We start from the raw sequence: 20,387 nt of genomic DNA on the forward strand, positions 1-20,387 counted from the left end.
TGTTGGGAAAAGCTGAAAATTGGACTCATCAGAGAAGATGACCTTACTCCAGTCCTCTACGGTCCAATCCTTATGGTATTTTGCAAACCTCAGCCTGGCTCTTCTTTGCTTCTCATTGATGAAGGGCTTTTTTCTACCTTTGCACGACTTCAGCCCTGCCCCTAGTCCTCGCCGTGCACTTCACCCCAGCTGCCGTTTGCCATTCTTTTTGTAGGTCACTTGATGTCATTCTACGGTTGTTGGGTGACTTTCGAATGAGTTGTCGGTCATCCCAGTCAGTAGAGAGTCGTTTTCGCCCTCTGCCGGTATGTAGCTTTGTTGTCCCCAATGTCTACTGCTTGACCTTGTTCTTATGAACCGCCGTCTTTGAAATCTTAAGGATGGAAGCAACCTGACGCTCACTGTATCCCTCTGCCAGTAAAGCCAGAATTAAACCCTTCTTTTCCTCACTCAAAACGTTCCTTTTCAACTCTATTGGCATGGTCAATAGTTATTTTTTGATTAATATTACTTTCCAGGTACTATTATCACTGTTTTTGCCATCCAGCTGGTCCTATTGCAAGAGGATAGTGATGACCACAGCAGTGTTTTTTATACTTTTCCTCGTTAAATAAGATTTGGTTCAGATGATCACCTAATCAGTACCTAATTCAGTAGAATGAGTTGTGCCTGTGTTGGAATTCAACAGACACTGGAATGGAATGGCTGTCATACATGTAGAGATGCTGATTTATGAAAAATTTGCAGTGGTCTCTTAATTTTTTCCAGAGCTGTATATATACAGTTGAAGTCGGAAGTTTACACGCACTTAGGTTGGAGTCATTTTTACTAGGATTAAATGTCAGGAATTGTGAAAAACTGAGTTTAAATGTATGTGGGTAAGGTGCATGTAAACCTCCGACTTCATCTGTGTATATATATATATATATATATATACAGTGCATTAGGAAAGTATTCAGACCCCTTGACTTTTTCCACATTTTGTTATGTTTCAACCTTATTCTGAAATTGATTAGATAATTTTTTTCCCCCATCAATCTACACACAATACCCCACAATGACTAAGCAAAAACAGGTTTAAAAAACAGAAATACCTTATTTACTTAAGTAGTCAGACCCTTCGCTATGAGACTCGAAATTTAGCTCAGGTGCATCGTGTTTCCATTGATCATCCTTGTGGTGTTTCTACAACTTGATTGGAGTCCAGCTATGGTAAATTCATTTGATTCGACATGATTTGAAAGGCACAAACCTGTCTATATAAGGTCCCACAGATTACATTTCTTGTCAGAGCAAAAACCAAGCCATGAGGTCGAAGGAATTGTCCATAGATCTCCAAGACAGGATTGTGTCGAAGCGCAGATCTGGGGAAGGGTACCAAAAAATGTCTGCAGCATTGAAAGTCCCCAAGAACACAGTGGTCTCCATCATTCTTAAATGGAAGAAGTTTGGCACCACCAAGATTCTTCCTAGAGCTGGCCGCCCGGCCAAACTGAGCAATTGGGGGAGAAGGGCCTTGGTCAGGGAGACCTTGGTCATACTGACAGTGCTCCAGAGTTCCTCTGTGGAGATGGGAGAAACTTCCAGAAGGACAACCATCTCTGCAGCACTCCACCAATCAGGCCTTTATGGTAGAGTGGCCAGACAGAAGCCACTCCTCAGTAAAAGGCACATGACAGCCCACTTGGTGTTTGCCAAAAGTCACCTAAAGACTCGTAGTCCATGAGAAACAAGATTCTCTGGTCTGATGAAACCAAGATTTAACTCTTTGGCCTGAATGCCAACTGTCATGTCTGGAGGAAACCTGGCACCATCCCTACGGTGAAGCATGGTGGTGGCAGCATCATGCTGTGGGAATGTTTTTCAGCGGCAGGGACTGGGATACTACTCAGGATCGAGGGAAAGATGAACGGAGCAATGTACAGGGAGATCCTTGATAAAAACCTTCTCCAGAGCGCTCAGGACCTCAGACTGGTGTGAAGGTTCACCTTCCAACAGGACAACGACCCTAAGCACACAGCCAAGACAATGCAGGAGTGGGTTCGGGACAAGTCTCTGATCGAACATCTCTGGAGAGACTTGAAAATAGCTGTGCAGCGACGCTCCCCATCCAACCTGACAGAGCTTGAGAGGATCTGCAGAGAAGAATGGGAGAAACTCCCCAAAAACAGTTGTGCTAAGCTTGTAGTGTCATAATCAAGATGACCCGAGGCTGTAACCACTGCCAAAGGTGCTTCAACAAAGTACTGAGTACAGGGTCTGAATACTTTCCAAATGCTCTGTATATATAGTTATGTAAATATCATATTTCCGTTTTTAATTTTTTATATATTTGTTAAAATGTCTAAAAACCTGTTTTTGCTTTGTCATTATGGGATATTGTTTGTAGATTGGTGAGGGGGGGAAACTATTTGATCCATTTTAGAATAAGGCTGTAACGTAACAAAATTAGGAAAAAGTCTAGGGGTCTGTAAAACCAACAAATCAATTCTTATTTTTGTATTAATTTTAAGAACTATTTCCTTATAAATGTTGAGTCATGCTTATAAATAATGAAATATGTGTTTATTCACGGTTTAGAAATCGTTGTTTTATGCTTTTTCATGAAAGTGATTGTAAAATGTTACCTCCCCATCAATAAAACAATATTTTAGAGGAGCTTTCTCCTACGCGAAACGAGTGACGCAGAAAGTGGGTAAAATGGAGTATGCTGCCAAGTTCATATCTGCCCGAGCCAAGAGGAAGGCATCTGCCCTGAGAGAGATGAACCTGCTGTCTGGGCTGGACCACGAGAGAGTCCTGTATTTCCATGATGCCTTTGAGAAGAAGAACGCAGTCATCATTGTCACAGAGATGTATCCTTTTCAGAGTTCATACTCACTGGGGCCTTTTACACAGATTAAGTATACCATTTGGCTTGAAGAGTGGGGAAATTGGCAGGTATAATGGTCATTATTTTTAGTAGACACACATGCACAGACACACTCACATTCCTGTGTTTGCCTATTTTTTTCCCTCATTTATCTCCTGTCATAATTATGAAGTATTTCCAGTGTCATAAATCTCCTTGATCAATGCATAAAGATGCGATGAGGAGCTTCTGGAGAGGTTTACAAAGAAATCTACAGTGATGGAGTCGGACGTGAGTTGGTTACTGTGTGCTTGGGGGACACTTCATTATGGGATCATGAGTAACAGTGACCCCTATTGTAAGATCATTGAACTCTTGTCTGTACCAACCTGGCCCCTATAATTATTATCTAACAAAGACAACCAAGTAAATTCACACACTTTTACAGGAATAAGTGGGACCTTGGGTAACACTTGATATGATCAAACCACCCTGTTTCTCTTATTGTATAAGAATGTGTGTCTTGTCTCCCATAATATCTTTACAAAATGTAACATAATGACAGTAACATATCTCTATACTTGGTATACCTGCAGATCCGCTCCTGTATGAGACAGCTGCTGGAGGGTGTGGACTACCTTCACCATCAAAATATCGTCCATCTGGATATCAAGGTAAACACGTCTTTAGTTAAAAGAGAGTTTTAAGGCCAGGCACATCAGGCTGAAATAACATTTTTGCATCTAGCTATTATTTCTGAGATTTGTTGGTATTTTGGTCCATTAATGATAGTTTTTTCTTTAGTTTATCATACCACTGTCATCAACATTTTAAAATGGACATACATCAATAATTTCAAAGCTCACTACATTGAATTGCACAAAATATTACAAACGGGACTACATTTAGTAACTTACTTTGAAGAGATGGTGATTGGGTCTAAATAGTCTTTTGGTGTTTGCTAGTCTTAATTCAGTGTACTTGTCTTTAATTGCCATTTCCCCAAAGTCCGACACTTCCCACAAGCCAACTTTTTCTCTGCTTCAGAAGCATCTGCGTTCACTAAATTTGGTGTGGTTATCCTTAGATATTCTCCAGACTTGCCTAGAGGGAATTGTTGATATGCTGTCAATTCTCTATTTTAGATAATATTTTATTTGGGAAAATGTGCCAAAAATGTATTTAGTATTTTACAGATAGAAAGATGAAAAAAGTATTTATCCTGGAGTGTCTTAAAGAAATGTAAAAAATAACATTTAGGCTGATCATCCAGTGGCCAGAAAAATGTAGTTGCGCTAAAATGTAAATGTATGCCAATATGTGCATATTTAATGAGATATCACCTAATTTGCATATTTTAATAACATATTTCAGGAAAAAAAATACAAGTTGATTGTGATATGATAAAGAAAAAAAAATATCCCTATTAGGGTGTGGGGCCTTAAAGATATCTCACAATAGGTATTCTGGGTAGTACTGTGTTTTTGTTTATTGCAGGTGTGCGTTTAGACAAGGAATATGTCCCTCTGAATGCACAAATTTGGTCAAAAACAAGGTTATGACTATGACCACTGGTCGTTATTCTGAAATCTGACCTTATCTTTGGGTTTCCTCCCTAGCCTGATAACATACTCATGGCAGACCCCCATGGTGATCAGATCCGCATCTGTGATTTCGGCAACGCCATGGAGCTCACACCCGACGAGGCTCAATACTGCAAATATGGCACACCAGAATTTGTTGCTCCAGAAATTGTCAACCAAACTCCTGTATCCAAGGCAACTGATATCTGGTAAAAATGCTGGAGGCCATGCAAGTGTTTAAAACTTGATTCATATCACAAATGGATCCTCTCTAATTCTCTTCTTTCTCTTCCCAGGCCGATTGGAGTCATCACATATCTGTGGTAGGTACACGTTCAATGTGTCTTAAATATGGTGTCTATACAACGATTACAAAACCAATCAATGATTCATAAGATGATTAATCACAATTTAAGCATGGAATTATGCACATGCACACTTTGCAAGCCAGATAGATAAATAAGCACCACATAAGTACCTGTTCATTCCTATTTTAATTGCTATTAGAGACCCTATCAAACATGCCATATTTATACATGGCTCTAGAATCAGTGAACAATTAGTGAGAGGAAGAGAAGTTAACAGGTGTTTCTGCATTTCAGCTTGACTGGAGTGTCTCCATTTGCTGGAGAGAATGACCGCAGCTCCGTGCTCAACATCAGGAACTACAATGTGGCTTTTGAGGAGAGTATGTTCGCTGACCTGTGCCGTGAAGCTAAGGGATTCATCATCAAACTGCTGGTGGCAGACAGACTGTGAGTAACAACTATAGATTTTAACATGTTCAGGCCAAAACTTGAGATGTCCATGTGCTACTCAGAATGTCATGTAAATCATGCGTTTGATTTAATCGTCAATGTTCCAGACAATTTTAGTTACGGATGTCAAGATAGGATTTGTCCTTAGGATTTTTCCTCAGTTCTTAAGCATTTGTGGGCTTCTTAAGACTGACTAGAAATCTAATGTAAAATGGTATCATGTCATCCCTTTAGGAGGCCTGATACACAGGAGTGTCTCCGTCATCCATGGTTCAAGGTGAGGCATGTGAACTTTGACAATGGACTCATGTGTGACGCATCACAAACAAGAATTGCTTTAGGGTTCTGTTCTGACTTGAGATCCCCCGTCATATATATGGGGCGGCAGGTAGCTTAGTGGGTAAGAGCGTTGTGCCAGTAACCGAAAGGTCGCTGGTTCTAATCCCTGAGCCGACTAGGTGAAAAATCTGTCGATGTGCCCTTAAGCAAGGCACTTAACCCTAATTGCTCCTGTAAGTCGCTCTGGATAAGAGCGTCTGCTAAATGACTAAAATGTAAATGTAAATGTAAATATATTTTGGTAAAATATTGAGCAATTTCAAAATTATGGACTAATACATGCTAATTTATTCTGTCTTAATTTTTTCATAAAGACCCTTACCAAGGGGAAGGCAATAAGCACAGAGGCCCTCAAGAAGTTTGTGTCTCGTCGAAAGTGGCAGGTAAGGGATCTGTCATCAATCATATTTTTATTTGTATTAATTTTTTATAAAGAATGTCTTGAATTGTATCTAATTCTGTGTAATAAATTGTTTATGTCCGTCTTTTGTAGCGGTCCCTTATCAGCTACAAATCCAAAATGGTCATGAGGTCCATACCTGAGTTGCTGAACGACTCATCCAGCCACATCTCCATCGCTGTTCCCAGACACCTCAAAGAGGGCTCACCCCCACCATCATCATCCTCTGACTCCGACGAAGATATTGACGAGCTGCCCTTCATTCCAATGCCACTCACCATGGAGTTCTCCGGATCAAGAATGTCTCTGAATGAGATCCAGGACGATCAGGAAGGCACAGGCAAGCCAAATGGCCCCATTGACAGACCAGGATCAACAGTTGCTCATGGCCAAGAGAAGATGGTGAGTGAATCCACGGGGAAAGAGAAAGAGGCTGGAGAATCTGCAGGTAGAGGCCACACCAGGAAAAGGTCAACGCTAGAAAACGACAAGGGGTCTTCGGACGAGGAGCCCCCCGCAGAGTTGGTGCAAGTATCAGAGAAGGCAAGAAGGCCCTTGTGCAGAGGCTTGAGCTTGGAGTCGGATAAGCCAGAGATAGGAACCAGAAGGGGGCCGCTGCGTAGAGGGGGATCTGCCGACAGCGCGCTGCTGCTCCACCTTGTACCAGAAGAGGGTGCAGAAGAGGAAACCCCGGGAAGGGGCCGGCGAGTCCTCAAAAAGACAGTATCGATGGAGCTGCCTAGGAGGAGCACGAGCCCAGGGCCTCTGAGTCAGGAGGACTATGCTCTCAAACTGGAGCTGATGCGGCAGAGGCTACTCCGAGGCGGCTCCGTGGACAAGAAGATGAGCGGCCTGCGAGGACCCCTGCTGGAGACGCTGGGCATGGACAATGGAAATCAGCGGTCGTCATCACTGGAACGCTACTCGCGCGCCCCCCGCTTAGGGGTTCCCCCATTAACCAGGGCGGCTTCCAGCGACGAGCCCAGAGAGGACGTGCCCAAACCCAAATTGCTTCGCAAGAGCGCCTCATTCAGTGAAGGAGATGATGCAGAGCCAATTCCTGTGCACAGACGGTCTGGGGAGCCACTGGAGATCCCGCAGATAGAGGAGCGAAGGCTCAAGGAGGCCATATCCATGTCTGCTCTCACTGAGCCATTCAAGAATGACTCCCGCCCTGTGACTCCCAGGGAACCTTCCCCTAAACTTCCCACACCAAGCCCAGAGCCTGGGGAACAGGAGACAACAACCAAGATGGAGGACAAGGAAATTAAGACTGCGGAGTCAGTTGGTAAAAAAATTGATGGCGTGACCACAGACAGTAATGCAGACGAGAGATCGAGCACAAGTGGTTTCTCAGAGAAGAACACGAGCATGTCAGAAGAAGCAATGATCGAACCGGAGTACGTGGCCCCGAGGGAGCCTAGCCCTCCTGTGAGGGTCCTTACATTAGAGGAACCAATGGAGGAAGAGAAAGAAGAGATTGAGGAAAAAGTGACTGTTCCTGTAGATGAACCAAAAGCTAGAGAAGTTGAAGAAGTACACAAAGAAGTACAAAAAGAAGTCGAAGAAGTAGAAGAAGAAGTGAAGGCACCAGTGAAATCTTCTGAAATGGTCATTACTACAAGTTCCATCAGGGTCATGCCTGCACCAGCATTTTCAAGGGCACCAGATAATGTTGTGACTCCCTTTCCACCTGCGTATGTGACTCCCTCTCCACCTGCCCTTACTGTTCTCCCAGACGGTAGGACCTCTGCGTACGCTAGCATAATGCAGACCATCATGGTCCCCTCGCTTCAGCCCCTAGTTAGTCCCCCATTAGCAGACTCCACCCCTGTAGTTGTTCCAGTCCCTGCACATGCCCCATTTCCAGCACCAACATTATTACCAACATCTACACCTGTACCTGACCCATCAAAGCCAGTAGCTCTGCTATCTACACCAGGGGAACACCCTGCAGTCTTTTCAAGGGTGGCATCCCCTGAGCCCAAGGAAACGAGTCCACCCAAGGTTTCCCCGTGCCCCACGCCCCAACATGAGCTCTCGCCAGGGGGACAAAACCTCCAGGACATTGCCTCTGAGGAAATATTCAAGGCACGCTTCAAAAAGCGTGAGTCTTCCCTCATTCGAGGCCTGAAGCTTCTCAACTGGTCAAAGCCTGAGGAGAAACCAGTAGCCTGTTTGGACTCTGACGAGTCAGGCGAAGATGTATACCGTCCTGGGCCCATTGGAGCACCACTTGAGTTTTTCCCCAGGAGACTGGAGGAGAAGTCCAAGTCGGTGCAGGATCTCCGCGAGGCCCAGAAGGACCAAGGTTTTATGAGAAGACTCTCCATGCGCCTCAAGAGGACTCCGTCAGCCGAACGCAAGGACGAAAAGCCAAATGAGGAAGAACCAGTGGCTCCCAGCCGTCGGCTCTCCTGGGCTCTCCCCGGCCGAAGAGGATCCCATTCCCAGGAGAGAAAGGAGGTGGAGATGATGAGGATGGACGGGGGAACGGAAGCCGAGGTAGAACAGGAGGTCAAGGAGCCAAAGAAGCCAAACGAGTCGCCAGTCATGGCCATGCGCAGGAAGATTGAGTCGACGGTGTCCGGGATATCCATGAGGATCCGCAGTGCCTCGGAGGAGAGGAGGGTAGCGGCGGAGGAGAGGGAAGCCAACAGGCCAGAGAGCAAGAAGACACCCCTGTTCTCTATTCTGCGCAGGTCGACTTCCGAGGGACGTAGCCTAAAGAATATGGCTGGACCCAGTGTCCCTCAAAACCAGCTGTTTTCTCAGTCGGGCACCGGAGCCTCCTCAGAGTCCCTGGAGTCCATGTCCAGCATCAAGTCGGAGACAGCGTCAAAGGGTACGAGACTTCTACCAACATAGAAATAACATTTATTTAGAATTAACATGTTCCCCCTACACCTGAAAATGTCATATGTTTAATTTGAGGATGATTACTGAGCAGAATTAGACAAAACGTAACTTTACCAATTAAAGGGTGCATTATCACTGTACAGAGACAATGTCACTATTCTGGAGTGGTACATGTAGTAAGATTCATTAACATTTTGGGGAAACAATTATGCAAATCCCACCCCCTTCCCCAACCAAACCTTTTACTTTTTCTTGTATCTCAGTATGTAAGAACAATCTTAGTAAGCACGCTTCCCTATGTGTGCTACCATCCCCTTTTTTCTTTGTTACTATTTCTGTTTAAGTTTGTTACATTTGTTCCCTCCGGCAGGGGCAGAGGGCGAACGTAGGTCCCGATGGGACCGTTGGGGCCTAACCAGAGGCAGCAAGAAAGACAAGACGGTCTCGCAGCCTGATATCCCCACGGCTATTGCCAGAGAAAATGGCTCCATGCGCTCTCGCTCATACTCCAGACTGGCATCTGGTAATCCTTAAAGTCCCTCATTTCTTAAACAGATAGTTCATCCAAATTACCAGACCTAGGTTCAAATACTATTTCAAATATCTCAATAACATTTCAAAATAACTATTCAGATATATTTTATTTAAAATGAAAAGTAGTTTAATATTTACACAAGTAGTATAAATACACTTGGAAAGTATTTGAAAATACTCAAATACACTGACTCAAATACACTTCCATGCATTTAACCCAGGTATTTGAAAATATATAGTATTTGAAAGAAGTAATTGAAAATACTTTCAAATACAATTTGGTAGACTATTTGGTTTAAATAAAATAACCATTCAAACAAATAAAAGGTTTAGGCTGTGTATTTGAAAAGGGTTTTAAAACCCAGATACTCAGCTCGGCAAATTACAACATTTCATATTGGTTTCCTTACTCTATAAGCACTCAATGGACAAGGAGAAACAGCAATCCAATATCATTTGTCCAGTTTTCTGAGGGTTATGAGAATATTCCATCAACGTTCCACCAAACATACACAGAACATGGTTGCCATGTTCATAGAATACATTTACATTTACATTTTAGTCATTTAGCAGACGCTCTTATCCAGAGTGACTTACAGTTAGTGAATACATATATTTTTATACTGGCCCCCCGTGGGAATCGAACCCACAACCCTGGCATACAAGAGATTAATGTTCTAGGCACGTTTCATGGGACGTTGCAAGAACTGTCATGTGTCCAGTTTTCTGATTGTTCTATAACGTTAATATCTTATGTTCTGAGAACATGTTCTGAGAACCATGTTCTGTGTATGTTTGGTGGGACGTTGATGGAATATTTTCCTAACCCACTGAAAACTGGACGCATTAATGTTTTTGCAACTATCACGCCCTGGCTCTGGGGACTATGTTATGTTGAGCCAGGGTGTGTAAGTCTATGTTTGTATATCTATGTTGGCCTGAGTGACTCCCAATCAGAGGCAACGAGTGTCAGCTGGTTGTCTCTGATTGGGAGCCATATTTAACTGTCGGTCTTTTCACTTTGTGTTTGTGGTTTCTTGTTCCGTGTTTGTTGGTTTATGTAACCAGGGACGTCACGTTTCGTTTTTGTTGTTTTGATCGTGTGATCATCTTGATAAAATAAAATGTTCGCATTCAACGCTGCGCCTTGGTCCTCCTCATTGGTAGACGATCGTGACAGAAGAAACCACCATAACAGGACCAAGCAGCGTGAAGAAGAGAGAGGATGGACTTGGGAGCAGTGGAGTAGGAGTCTCGACTGGGCCAAGCCAAGAGAAGAGGAGAGAGGTTGGACTTTGGAGCAGTGGGGTGAGAGTCTGGCGAGAACGATGGAGGCCTGGCCCACGGGGAGGAGAGACCCCCAGAATTTTTTTAGGGGGGGGCTCACGACGTCGGGGCAGCAGGAGGCCGCGATAGAGCGGTCCAGCGGGTTGGCAGAGGAGGCCGCCAGGTTACGGGAGTCACTGGTCACCAGGGGGAAGGAGGTTGTAGAGGCACGGCGAGAGGTACTGGCGTGTGTTGCCAGTCCGGTCCGGCCTGTTCCTGATCCCCACGTAGGGCCAGTGGTGTGTGTTCCCAGTACGGGCCGGCCTGTTCCTGCCACTCCCACCAAGTCTGTGGTGCGCGTCGCCAGCCCAGTCCGGCCCATCCAAGCTCCCCGCACCAAGTCGGTGGTGCGCGTCACCAGCCCTGTCCGGCCCGTTCCTGCTCTTCGCACCAAGTCTGTGGTGCGCGTCGCCAGCCCAGTCCGGCCCATTCCTGCTCCCCGCACCAAGTCTGTGGTGCGTTTCGTCAGCCCTGTCCGGCCCGTTCCTGCTCTCCGCACCAAGTCGGTGGTGCGCGTCGCTTTTCACTTTGTCGGTCTTTTCACTTTGTGTTTGTGGTTTCTTGTTCCGTGTTTGTTGGTTTATGTAACCAGGGACGTCACGTTTCGTTTTTGTTGTTTTGATCGTGTGATCATCTTGTTAAAATAAAATGTTCGCATTCAACGCTGCGCCTTGGTCCTCCTCATTGGTAGACGATCGTGACAGCAACGTTCTAATTTAACGTGTCTAGAACATTAATTTCTTATGTTCTGAGAATATGGCAATGGTGTTCTGTGTATGTTTGGTGGGACATTGATGGAATATTCTCCTAACCAACAGAAAACTGGACACATTAATGTTCTTGCAACGTTCCCATGAAACGTATCTAGAACATTAATATCTTAAGTTCGGAGAACATGGTTAACCACGTTCTGGGTAAGTTCTATTTGACATTAAGGGAATGGTCTATTGCAAACATTCTGTCACGCCCTGGCTCTGGGGACACGGTTATGTTGAGCCAGGGTGTGTAGATCTATGTACTCTATTTCTATGTTGGCCTGAGTGACTCCCAATCAGAGGCAACGAGTGTCAGCTGTTTGCTGGTTGTCTCTGATTGGGAGCCATATTTAAACTGTCGGTTTTTCCTTTGTTTTTGTGGGTTCTTGTTTCAAGTTGGTTGTGTTTGACCGTGAACTGTCACGTTACCGTCTTTGTTGTTTTGATCGTGTTTCGCTCAATAAAGAGTATGTTTGCCTGCAACGCTGCGCCTTGGTCCTCATCTGTTCCTGACGATCGTGACAGAAGAACCCACCAAGACAGGACCAAGCAGCGTGAAGAGGAGAGAGGATGGACCTGGGATCAGTGGAGTAGGAGTCTCGACTGGGCCAAGCCAAGTGAGGAGCAGAAAGGTTGGACTTTGAAGCAGTGGAGTGTCTGGCTAGAGACATGGAGACCTGGTCCACGGGTAGGAAAGAACCCCAGAAAATTTTTAGGGGGGGGCTCACGACGTCGGGGCAGCAGGAGGCCGCGATAGAGCGGTCCAACGGGTTGGCAGAGGAGGCCGCCAGGTTACGGGGGCCACTGGTCGAAGAGGGGATGGAAGGTGGAGAGGCACGGCGAGAGGTACTGGGGTGTGTTACCAGTCCGGTCCGGCCCGTTCCAGATCCCGGTGTAGGGCCAGTGGTGTGTGTCCCCAGTACGGTCCGGTCTGTTCCTGCTCCCCGCACCAAGTCTGTGGTGCGTTTCGTCAGCCCTGTCCGGCCCGTTCCTGCTCCCCGCACCAAGTCTGTGGTGCGTTTCGTCAGCCCTGTCCGGCCCGTTCCTGCTCTCCGCACCAAGTCTGTGGTGCGCGTCGCCAGCCCAGTCCGGCCCATTCCTGCTCCCCGTACCAAGTCTGTGGTGCGTTTCGTCAGCCCTGTCCGGCCCGCTCCTGCTCTCCACACCAAGCCAGTGGTGTGCGTCGTCAGTCCAGCACGGCCCGTGCCTGTTCCCCGCACCAAGCCAGGGGTGCGTATCGTCAGCCCGGCTCGGCCCGTTCCTCCTCCACGCACCAAGCCAGGGGTGCGCATCGTCAGCCCGGTCCGGTCCATTCCTGCTCCACGCACCAAGCCAGGGGTGCGTATCGTCAGCCCGGTCCGGCCAGTTGCTACTCCACGCACCAAGCCAGGGGTGCGCATCGTCAGCCCGGTCCGGTCCATTCCTGCTCCACGCACCAAGCCAGGGGTGCGTATCGTCAGCCCGGTCCGGCCAGTTGCTACTCCACGCACCAAGCCAGGGGTGCGCATCGTCAGCCTGGTCCGGTCCATTTCTGCTCCACGCACCAAGCCAGGGGTGTGTATCGTCAGCCCGGTCCGGCCAGTTGCTACTCCACGCACCAAGCCAGGGGTGCGCATCGTCAGCCCGGTCCGGTCCGTTCCTGCTCCACGCACCAAGCCAGGGGTGCGTGTCGTCAGTCCGGCTCCGGCCAGCGGGGCCAGACCGAACCAGGGGTACTTTGGGGGGTTGGAGAGGGAGTGGGGATCAGGCCCGGAGCCGGATCCGCCGCCAAGGCGGAGTGCCCACCCGGTCCCTCCCCTGTGGTATTTAGTTGGCGCGGTCGGAGTCCGCGCCTTTAGGGGGGGGGTACTGTCACGCCCTGGCTCTGGGGACACGGTTATGTTGAGCCAGGGTGTGTAGATCTATGTACTCTATTTCTATGTTGGCCTGAGTGACTCCCAATCAGAGGCAACGAGTGTCAGCTGTTTGCTGGTTGTCTCTGATTGGGAGCCATATTTAAACTGTCGGTTTTTCCTTTGTTTTTGTGGGTTCTTGTTTCAAGTTGGTTGTGTTTGACCGTGAACTGTCACGTTACCGTCTTTGTTGTTTTGATCGTGTTTCGCTCAATAAAGAGTATGTTTGCCTGCAACGCTGCGCCTTGGTCCTCATCTGTTCCTGACGATCGTGACACATTCCTTGCGCATCAAGGGAACATTCCTATAAAAACGTTAGTTAAATACCTAATGAGACTCTTAAGGGAAAGTTCTTTAAAGTTGAGAGAATGTTTGTTGTTAGCTGGGAAGTTACTTTCCTGATTTGTGCAGTATTACATTGGCCCAAGCAAGCAGTATCAACACTGAACTTGTCCATTTGTCACTGTAGTTAGCTAGCTAGATTAACTAGCTGTAGTTAGCTAGCTAGATAAGCTCACCTGCTTAGTAGTTGCAGCATTATCCAGCTACTGTATTTAGTTAGCTGTTAAGCCCTCCTACGAATTAATTTCGGAGGCGTGAAGTATAGCTGCTACAATGCCACATTACCTAATGTTATATCAGTGACCGTTCGCTAAGCAAGCTAGCTATTGAGGTGCATTTGTTCAAAATTGTAGATACAGTGCATTAGGAAGGTATTCAGACAACTTAACGTTTTTCCACATTTTGTTTAGTTAGTCTTATTCTAAAATTGATTAAATAAAATAAATGTCCTAATCAATCTACACACAATACCCCATAATGACAAAGGAAAAACAGGTTTTAAGAAATGTTTGCAAATATATGAAGAAAAAAAAAACAGAAATACCTTATTTACATAAGTATTCAGACCCTTTGCTATGAGACTCGAAATTGAGCTCAGGTGCATCCTGTTTCCGTTTATCATCCTTGAGATGTTTCAACGACTTGATTGGAGTCCACCTGTGGTAAATTCAATTGATTGGACATGATTTGGAAAGGCAAACACCTATCTATATAAGATCCCACAAGATCTGTAACTCAATTGGTAGAGCATGGCGCTTGTAACGCCAGGGTAGTGGGTTCGATCCCCGGGACCACCCATACGTAAAAATGTATGCACACATGATGTAAGTCGCTTTGGATAAAAGCGTCTGCTAAATGGCATAATATATAATATAATTGACAGTGCATGTCAGAGGAAATACCAAGCCATGAGGTCGAAGGAATTGTCCATAGAGCTCCGAGACAGGATTGTGTCGAGGCACAGATCTGAGGAAGGTCCCCAAGTACACAGTGGCCTCCATCATTCTTCAATGGAATAAGTTTGGAACCACCAAGACTCTTCCTAGAGCTGGCCGCCTGGCCAATCTGAGCAATCGGGGGAGAAGGCACTTGGTCAGGTAGGTGACCAAGAACCCAATGGTTACTCTGACAGAGCTCCAGAGTTACTCTGTGGAGATGGGAGAACCTTCCAGAAGGACAACCATCTCTGCAGCACTCCACAAATTAGGCATTTATGGTAGAGTGGCCAGAAGGAAGCCACTCCTCAGTAAAAGGCACATGAGTGCTCACTTGGAGTTTGCCAAAAAGCACCTAAAGGACTCTCAGACCATGAGAAACAAGATTATCTTCCAACAGGACAACGACCCTAAACACACAGCCAAGCCAACGCAGGAGTGGCTTCGGGACAAGTCTCTGAATGTCCTTGAGTGCCCCAGCCAGAGCGCGGACTTGAACCCGATCGAACATCTCTGGAGAGACCTGAAAATAGCTGTGCAGCGACGATCCCCATCCAACCTGACAGAGCTTGAGAGGATCTGCAGAGAACTCCCCAATTACAGGTGTGCCAAGCTTGTAGTGTCATACCCAAGAAGACTCGAAGGCTGTAATCGATGCCAAAGGTGCTTCAACAAAGTACTGAGTAAAGGGTCTGAATACTTATGTAAATGTGATATTTCTGTTTTTTATTTTTAATAGATTTGCAAAAATGTCTAAAAACCTGTTTTTGCTTTGTCATTATGGGTTATTGTGTGTATTTTATCCATTTTAGAATAAGGCTGTAACATAACAAAATGTGGAAAAGGTCAAGGTGTCTGAAGCCTTTCCGATTGCACTGTAGCTTGCTAGTGTGTAAACATGCTTGTCAGTCTAAACAGCCTGTTTATACTAACAGCTGTTGAGACTAACTAGCAAACTGTGAAAGACATATTTAGTGAAAGGGATTTTTTTGTAGGCCATAGAAATGCCCATTGTTCTTCATTCTTAATCCCATTCCCTATTTGTCTATCCTCCAGACTTCCCTCCTGTGTTCCACATCAAGTTGAGGGACCACGTCCTGCTGGAGGGAGATCCCATCACCCTTAGCTGCCTCCCAGCTGGTAGCCCTCACCCACACATCTCCTGGATGAAAGGTAAGAACTTAGTATACAGTGAGGGAAAAAAGTATTTGATCCCCTGCTGATTTTGAACGTTTGCCCACTGACAAAGAAATGATCAGTCTATAATTTTAATGGTAGGTTTATTTGAACACTGAGAGACAGAATAACAACAAAAAAATCAAGAAAAACGCATGTCAAAAATGTTATAAATTGATTTGCATTTTAATGAGGGAAATAAGTATTTGAACCCCTCTCAAACAGAAAGATTTCTGGCTCCCAGGTGTCTATTATACAGGTAACGAGCTGAGATTAGGAGCACACTCTTAAAGGAGTGCTCATAATCTCAGCTTGTTACCTGTATAAAAGACACTTGTACACAGACGCAATCAATCAATCAGATTCCAAACTCTCCACCAAGGCCAAGACCAAAGAGCTCTGCAAGGATGTCAGGGAAAAGATTGTAGACCTACACAAGGCTGGAATGGGCTACAAGACCATTGCCAAGCAGCTTGGTGAGAAGGTGACAACAGTTGGTGTGATTATTCGCAAATGGAAGAAACACAAAAGCCCTCTCATTCTCCCTCGGCCTGGGGCTCCATGCAAGATCTCACCTCGTGGAGTTGCATTGATCATGAGAACGGTGAGGAATCAGCCCAGAACTACACAGGAGGATCTTGTCAATGATCTCAAGGCAGCTGGGACCATAGTCACCAAGAAATCAATTGGTAACACACTTCGCCGTGAAGGACTGAAATCCTGCAGCGCCCGCAAGGTCCCCCTGCTCAAAAAAGCACATATACAGGGCCGTCTGAAGTTTGCCAAAGAACATCTGAATGATTCAGAGGAGAACTGGGTGAAAGTGTTGTGGTCAGATGAGACCAAAATCGAGTTCTTTGGCATCAACTCAATTCGCCGTGTTTGGAGGAGGAGGAATGCTGCCTATGACCCCAAGAACACCATCCCCACCATCAAACATGGAGGTGGAAACATTATGCTTTGGGGGTGTTTTTCTGCTAAGGGGACAGGACAACTTCACTGCATCAAAGGGACGATGGACGGGGCCATGTACCGTCAAATCTTGGGTGAGAACCTCCTTCCCTCAGCCAGGGCATTGAAAATGGGTCGTGGATGGGTATTCCAGCATGACAATGACCCAAAACACAAGGCCAAGGCAACAAAGGAGTGGCTCAAGAAGAAGCACATTAAGGTCCTGGAGTGGCCTAGCCAGTCTCCAGACCTTAATCCCATAGAAAATCTGTGGAGGGAGCCGGAGGTTCGAGTTGCCAAACGTCAGCCTCGAAACCTTAATGACTTGGAGAAAATCTGCAAAGAGGAGTGGGACAGAATCCCTCTTGAGATGTGTGCAAACCTGGTGGCCAACTACAAGAAACGTCTGACCTCTGTGATTGCCAACAAGGGTTTTGCCACCAAGTACTAAGTCATGTTTTGCAGAGGGGTCAAATACTTATTTCCCTCATTAAAATGCAAATCAATTTATATCATTTTTGACACGCATTTTTCTGGATTTTTTTGTTGTTATTCTGTCTCTCACTGTTCAAATAAACCTACCATTAAAATTATAGACTGATCATGTCTTTGTCAGTGGGCAAACGTACAAAATCAGCAGGGGATCAAATACTGTTTTCCCTCACTGTAAGAGCTGAATGTAAAATCCACCCCTAGCCTCCATTATATAGTGCCTTCGGAAAGAATTCAGACCCCTTGACTTTTTTCACATGTTGTTAGGCTACAGACTTATTCTAAAATATATTAAATTGTTTTTTTTCCTCAAACTGAAATATTACATTTACATAAGTATTCAGACCCTTTACTCAATACTTTGTTGAAGCACCTTTGACAGCTATTACAGCCTCGAGCACACCTGTATTTGGGGAGTTTCTCCCATTCTTTGCTGCAGATCCTCTCAAACTCTGTCAGATTGGATGGGGATCGTTGCTGCACAGCTATTTTCAGGTCTCTCCAGAGATGTTCGATCAGGTTTATGTCCGGGCCCTGGCTGGGCCACTCAAGGACATTCAGAGACTTGTCCCAAAGCCTCTCCTGCATTGTCTTGGCTGTGTGCTTAAGGACGTTGTCCTATTGGAAGGTGAACCTTCGCCCCAGTCTGAGGTCCTGAGCGCTCTGAAGCAGGTTTTCATCAAGGATCTCTCTGTACTTTGCTCTGTGAATATTTGCCTCGATCCTGACTAGTCTCCCTGTCCCTGCCGCTGAAAAACATCCCAACAGCATGATTCTGCCACCACCATGCTTCACCGTAAGGATAGTACCAGGTTTTTTCCAAACGTGACGCTTGGCATTCAGGCCAAAGAGTTCAATCTTGTTATTTTTCAGACCAGAGAATTTTGTTTCTCATGGTCTGAGAGTCTTTAGGTGCCTTTTGGCAAACTCCAAGTGGACTGTCATATGCCTTTTACTGAGGAGTGGCTTCCGTCTGGCCACTCTACCATAAAGCCCTGATTGGAGGAGTGCTGCAGAGGTGGTTGTCCTTCTGGAAGGTTCTCCCATCTTCACAGAGAACCTCTAGAGCTCTGTCAGAGTGACCATCGAGTTCTTGGTCACCTCCCTGACCAAAGCCCTTCTCTCCCAATTGCTCAGTTTGGCCGGGCGGCCAGCTCTAGGAAGAGTCTTGGTGGTTCCAAACTTCTTCCGTTTAAGATTGATGGAGGCCACTGGGTTCTTGGCGACGTTCAATGCTGCAGAAATCTTTTCGTACTCTTCCCCAGATCTGTGCCTCGACACAATCCAGTCTTGGAGCTCTACGGACAATTCCTTCGAGCTCATGGCTTGGTTTTTGCTCTGACATGCACTGTCAACTGTAGGATCTTATATAGACAGGTGTGTGCCTTTCCAAATCATGTCCAATCAATTGAATTTACCACAGGTGGACTCCAATCAAGTTGTAGAAACATCTTAAGGATGATCAATGGAAACAGGATGCACCTGAGCTCAATTTCGAGTCTCATAGCAAAGGTTCTGAAAACGTATGTAAATTGCAAATCATTTGCAAAATTGTCTAAAAACCTGATTTCGCTTAGTCATTATGGGGTATTGTGTGTCGATTGCTGAGGATTTTTATTTACTATTTTAGAGTAAGGCTGAAATGTAACAAAATGTGGAAAAAGTCAAGGGGTCTGAATACTTTCCGAAGGCACTGTAAATGCATCATATTGCATTGTAACTGTTGGCTTTAAATGTACCTTTTTCTCCCTTCTCAGATAAGAAGCCTCTGCAGATTGACGCCAGAATGAACATGATCTCCTGTCCGGATGGCAGGCAGCTGCTGATGATCATGACAACCACCAAGAAGGATGCAGGGCTGTACGAGTGTGTGGCTTCCAACCCTCTGGCTTCGGTCTCCAGCTCCTGTACCCTCTCCCTTGCTCGTAAGAGTCACACACCTCAGAGAGGGAAAGCGAGAGAGAGAGAGAGAGAGAGAGACATTTTGTCCTTCTTTAATGATACATCCTCATTTCATTAAAACCTCACCACCCCCCCTTAAAAAACAAATATCCCCTGTACTGCTTACTCACCTTGCCCTCTACCCCATGATACAAACCAACACCACACATCACAATAACCAAAACCTCACCACTTCTACAATCGTATATCCAACCCATCTTCCCCAGCTGTATAGACAGCCCCCCCCCCCCCCCCCCCCCCCCGACACACCATATCTCCTGAAACATCTCCACACTTTTTGTCATTTTATAGAACTCAAATTCCACCTTAAGGCGCTCAGAGACCATCCCATTAAATAATAGTAAAGGGTCTGTTATTCCCCCACCTTTTACCCTGTTCCTCCTTGTTAGCCAAATATCCAACTTTGCCTGAGCAAACTGAAAATTCAACAACACACATTTGGCCTTTTCCTTGTTTGAATACCTGTACCCCATTATAAACATCCCGACAGTAAACTCCACACCCAACCTCTCACACAGACATTCCAACAGAGACATTTATGGCATTAACCTGGCGCACACAGAAAATACACGAATCACAGTTTCACTCATGACACAGAAAGGACACCCCTGTCCGACTCCCGAGTCGCACACAGAAAATACACAAATCACAGTTTCACTCATGACACAGAAAGGACACCCCTGTCCGACTCCCGAGTCGACCCGTGCCAACCAGCTGTTAATGGCCAGGGCTCCATGTAGAACCCTCCACTGGAGGTCCCCTGACCTCTTTGGTACTGGGAGTTTGTAGAGCCCCCTCCATCTAAAACCCACCATACTCTCCGCCCTACATAGCCTCTGCCATTGATGTGCCTTCACTATTGTTAGGCTCTTAATGTTCCTTACCTTAATGCAGAGGTTGTAGAGGGATTTACCTCCCACCCCCTCAAACTCCCCCATGCTCGGCATGTTCAAATGTAACAAGTCCTCCAGACCCCCTTGCCAGTCCCCAGTCTCTGCTGTCCCCTGCAGTGGCAGAAACATTGGTGGCCCCTCTCCCTTTGGCCGCTCAAACACCCCCCTTACCGGCTCAGACAGTGCCTCCTGGGCTTCCCCCAGGAATCTCTCCAGCAGCCTAAGAGATGTCAGTCCTGTTTGTTGTGACAGGACTTCCGGGTTTTTCCACCCCTCCTCTCCCAGCAGTCGCAGGTCACCCAGCCTTAGTAAACCCGCTGCCATCAGTCGCCTCTGCAG

General features: G+C 46.1%; 1 protein-coding gene across 1 annotated transcript in view; it reads left to right on the plus strand.

The window, feature by feature from the left end:
* The window catches only part of LOC311143741 (striated muscle preferentially expressed protein kinase-like), a gene marked incomplete at both ends in the record, with an annotated part of 131,903 nt that overhangs the window by 91,964 nt on the left and 19,552 nt on the right, over positions 1–20,387 (plus strand). Inside the window, 12 exons of the mRNA XM_084179615.1 lie at positions 2,655–2,855; positions 3,085–3,142; positions 3,448–3,525; positions 4,471–4,643; positions 4,731–4,757; positions 5,037–5,189; positions 5,427–5,469; positions 5,846–5,914; positions 6,025–8,776; positions 9,161–9,313; positions 15,631–15,747; positions 18,951–19,118. Of these exons, the coding sequence (XP_084035741.1) occupies positions 2,655–2,855; positions 3,085–3,142; positions 3,448–3,525; positions 4,471–4,643; positions 4,731–4,757; positions 5,037–5,189; positions 5,427–5,469; positions 5,846–5,914; positions 6,025–8,776; positions 9,161–9,313; positions 15,631–15,747; positions 18,951–19,118 (3,992 nt within the window). The remainder of the gene's footprint in view (positions 1–2,654; positions 2,856–3,084; positions 3,143–3,447; positions 3,526–4,470; positions 4,644–4,730; positions 4,758–5,036; positions 5,190–5,426; positions 5,470–5,845; positions 5,915–6,024; positions 8,777–9,160; positions 9,314–15,630; positions 15,748–18,950; positions 19,119–20,387) is intronic.

This window comes from Coregonus lavaretus, assembly GCF_964263955.1.
Source record: "Coregonus lavaretus genome assembly, chromosome: 16".
Lineage (NCBI taxonomy): Eukaryota > Metazoa > Chordata > Actinopteri > Salmoniformes > Salmonidae > Coregonus > Coregonus lavaretus.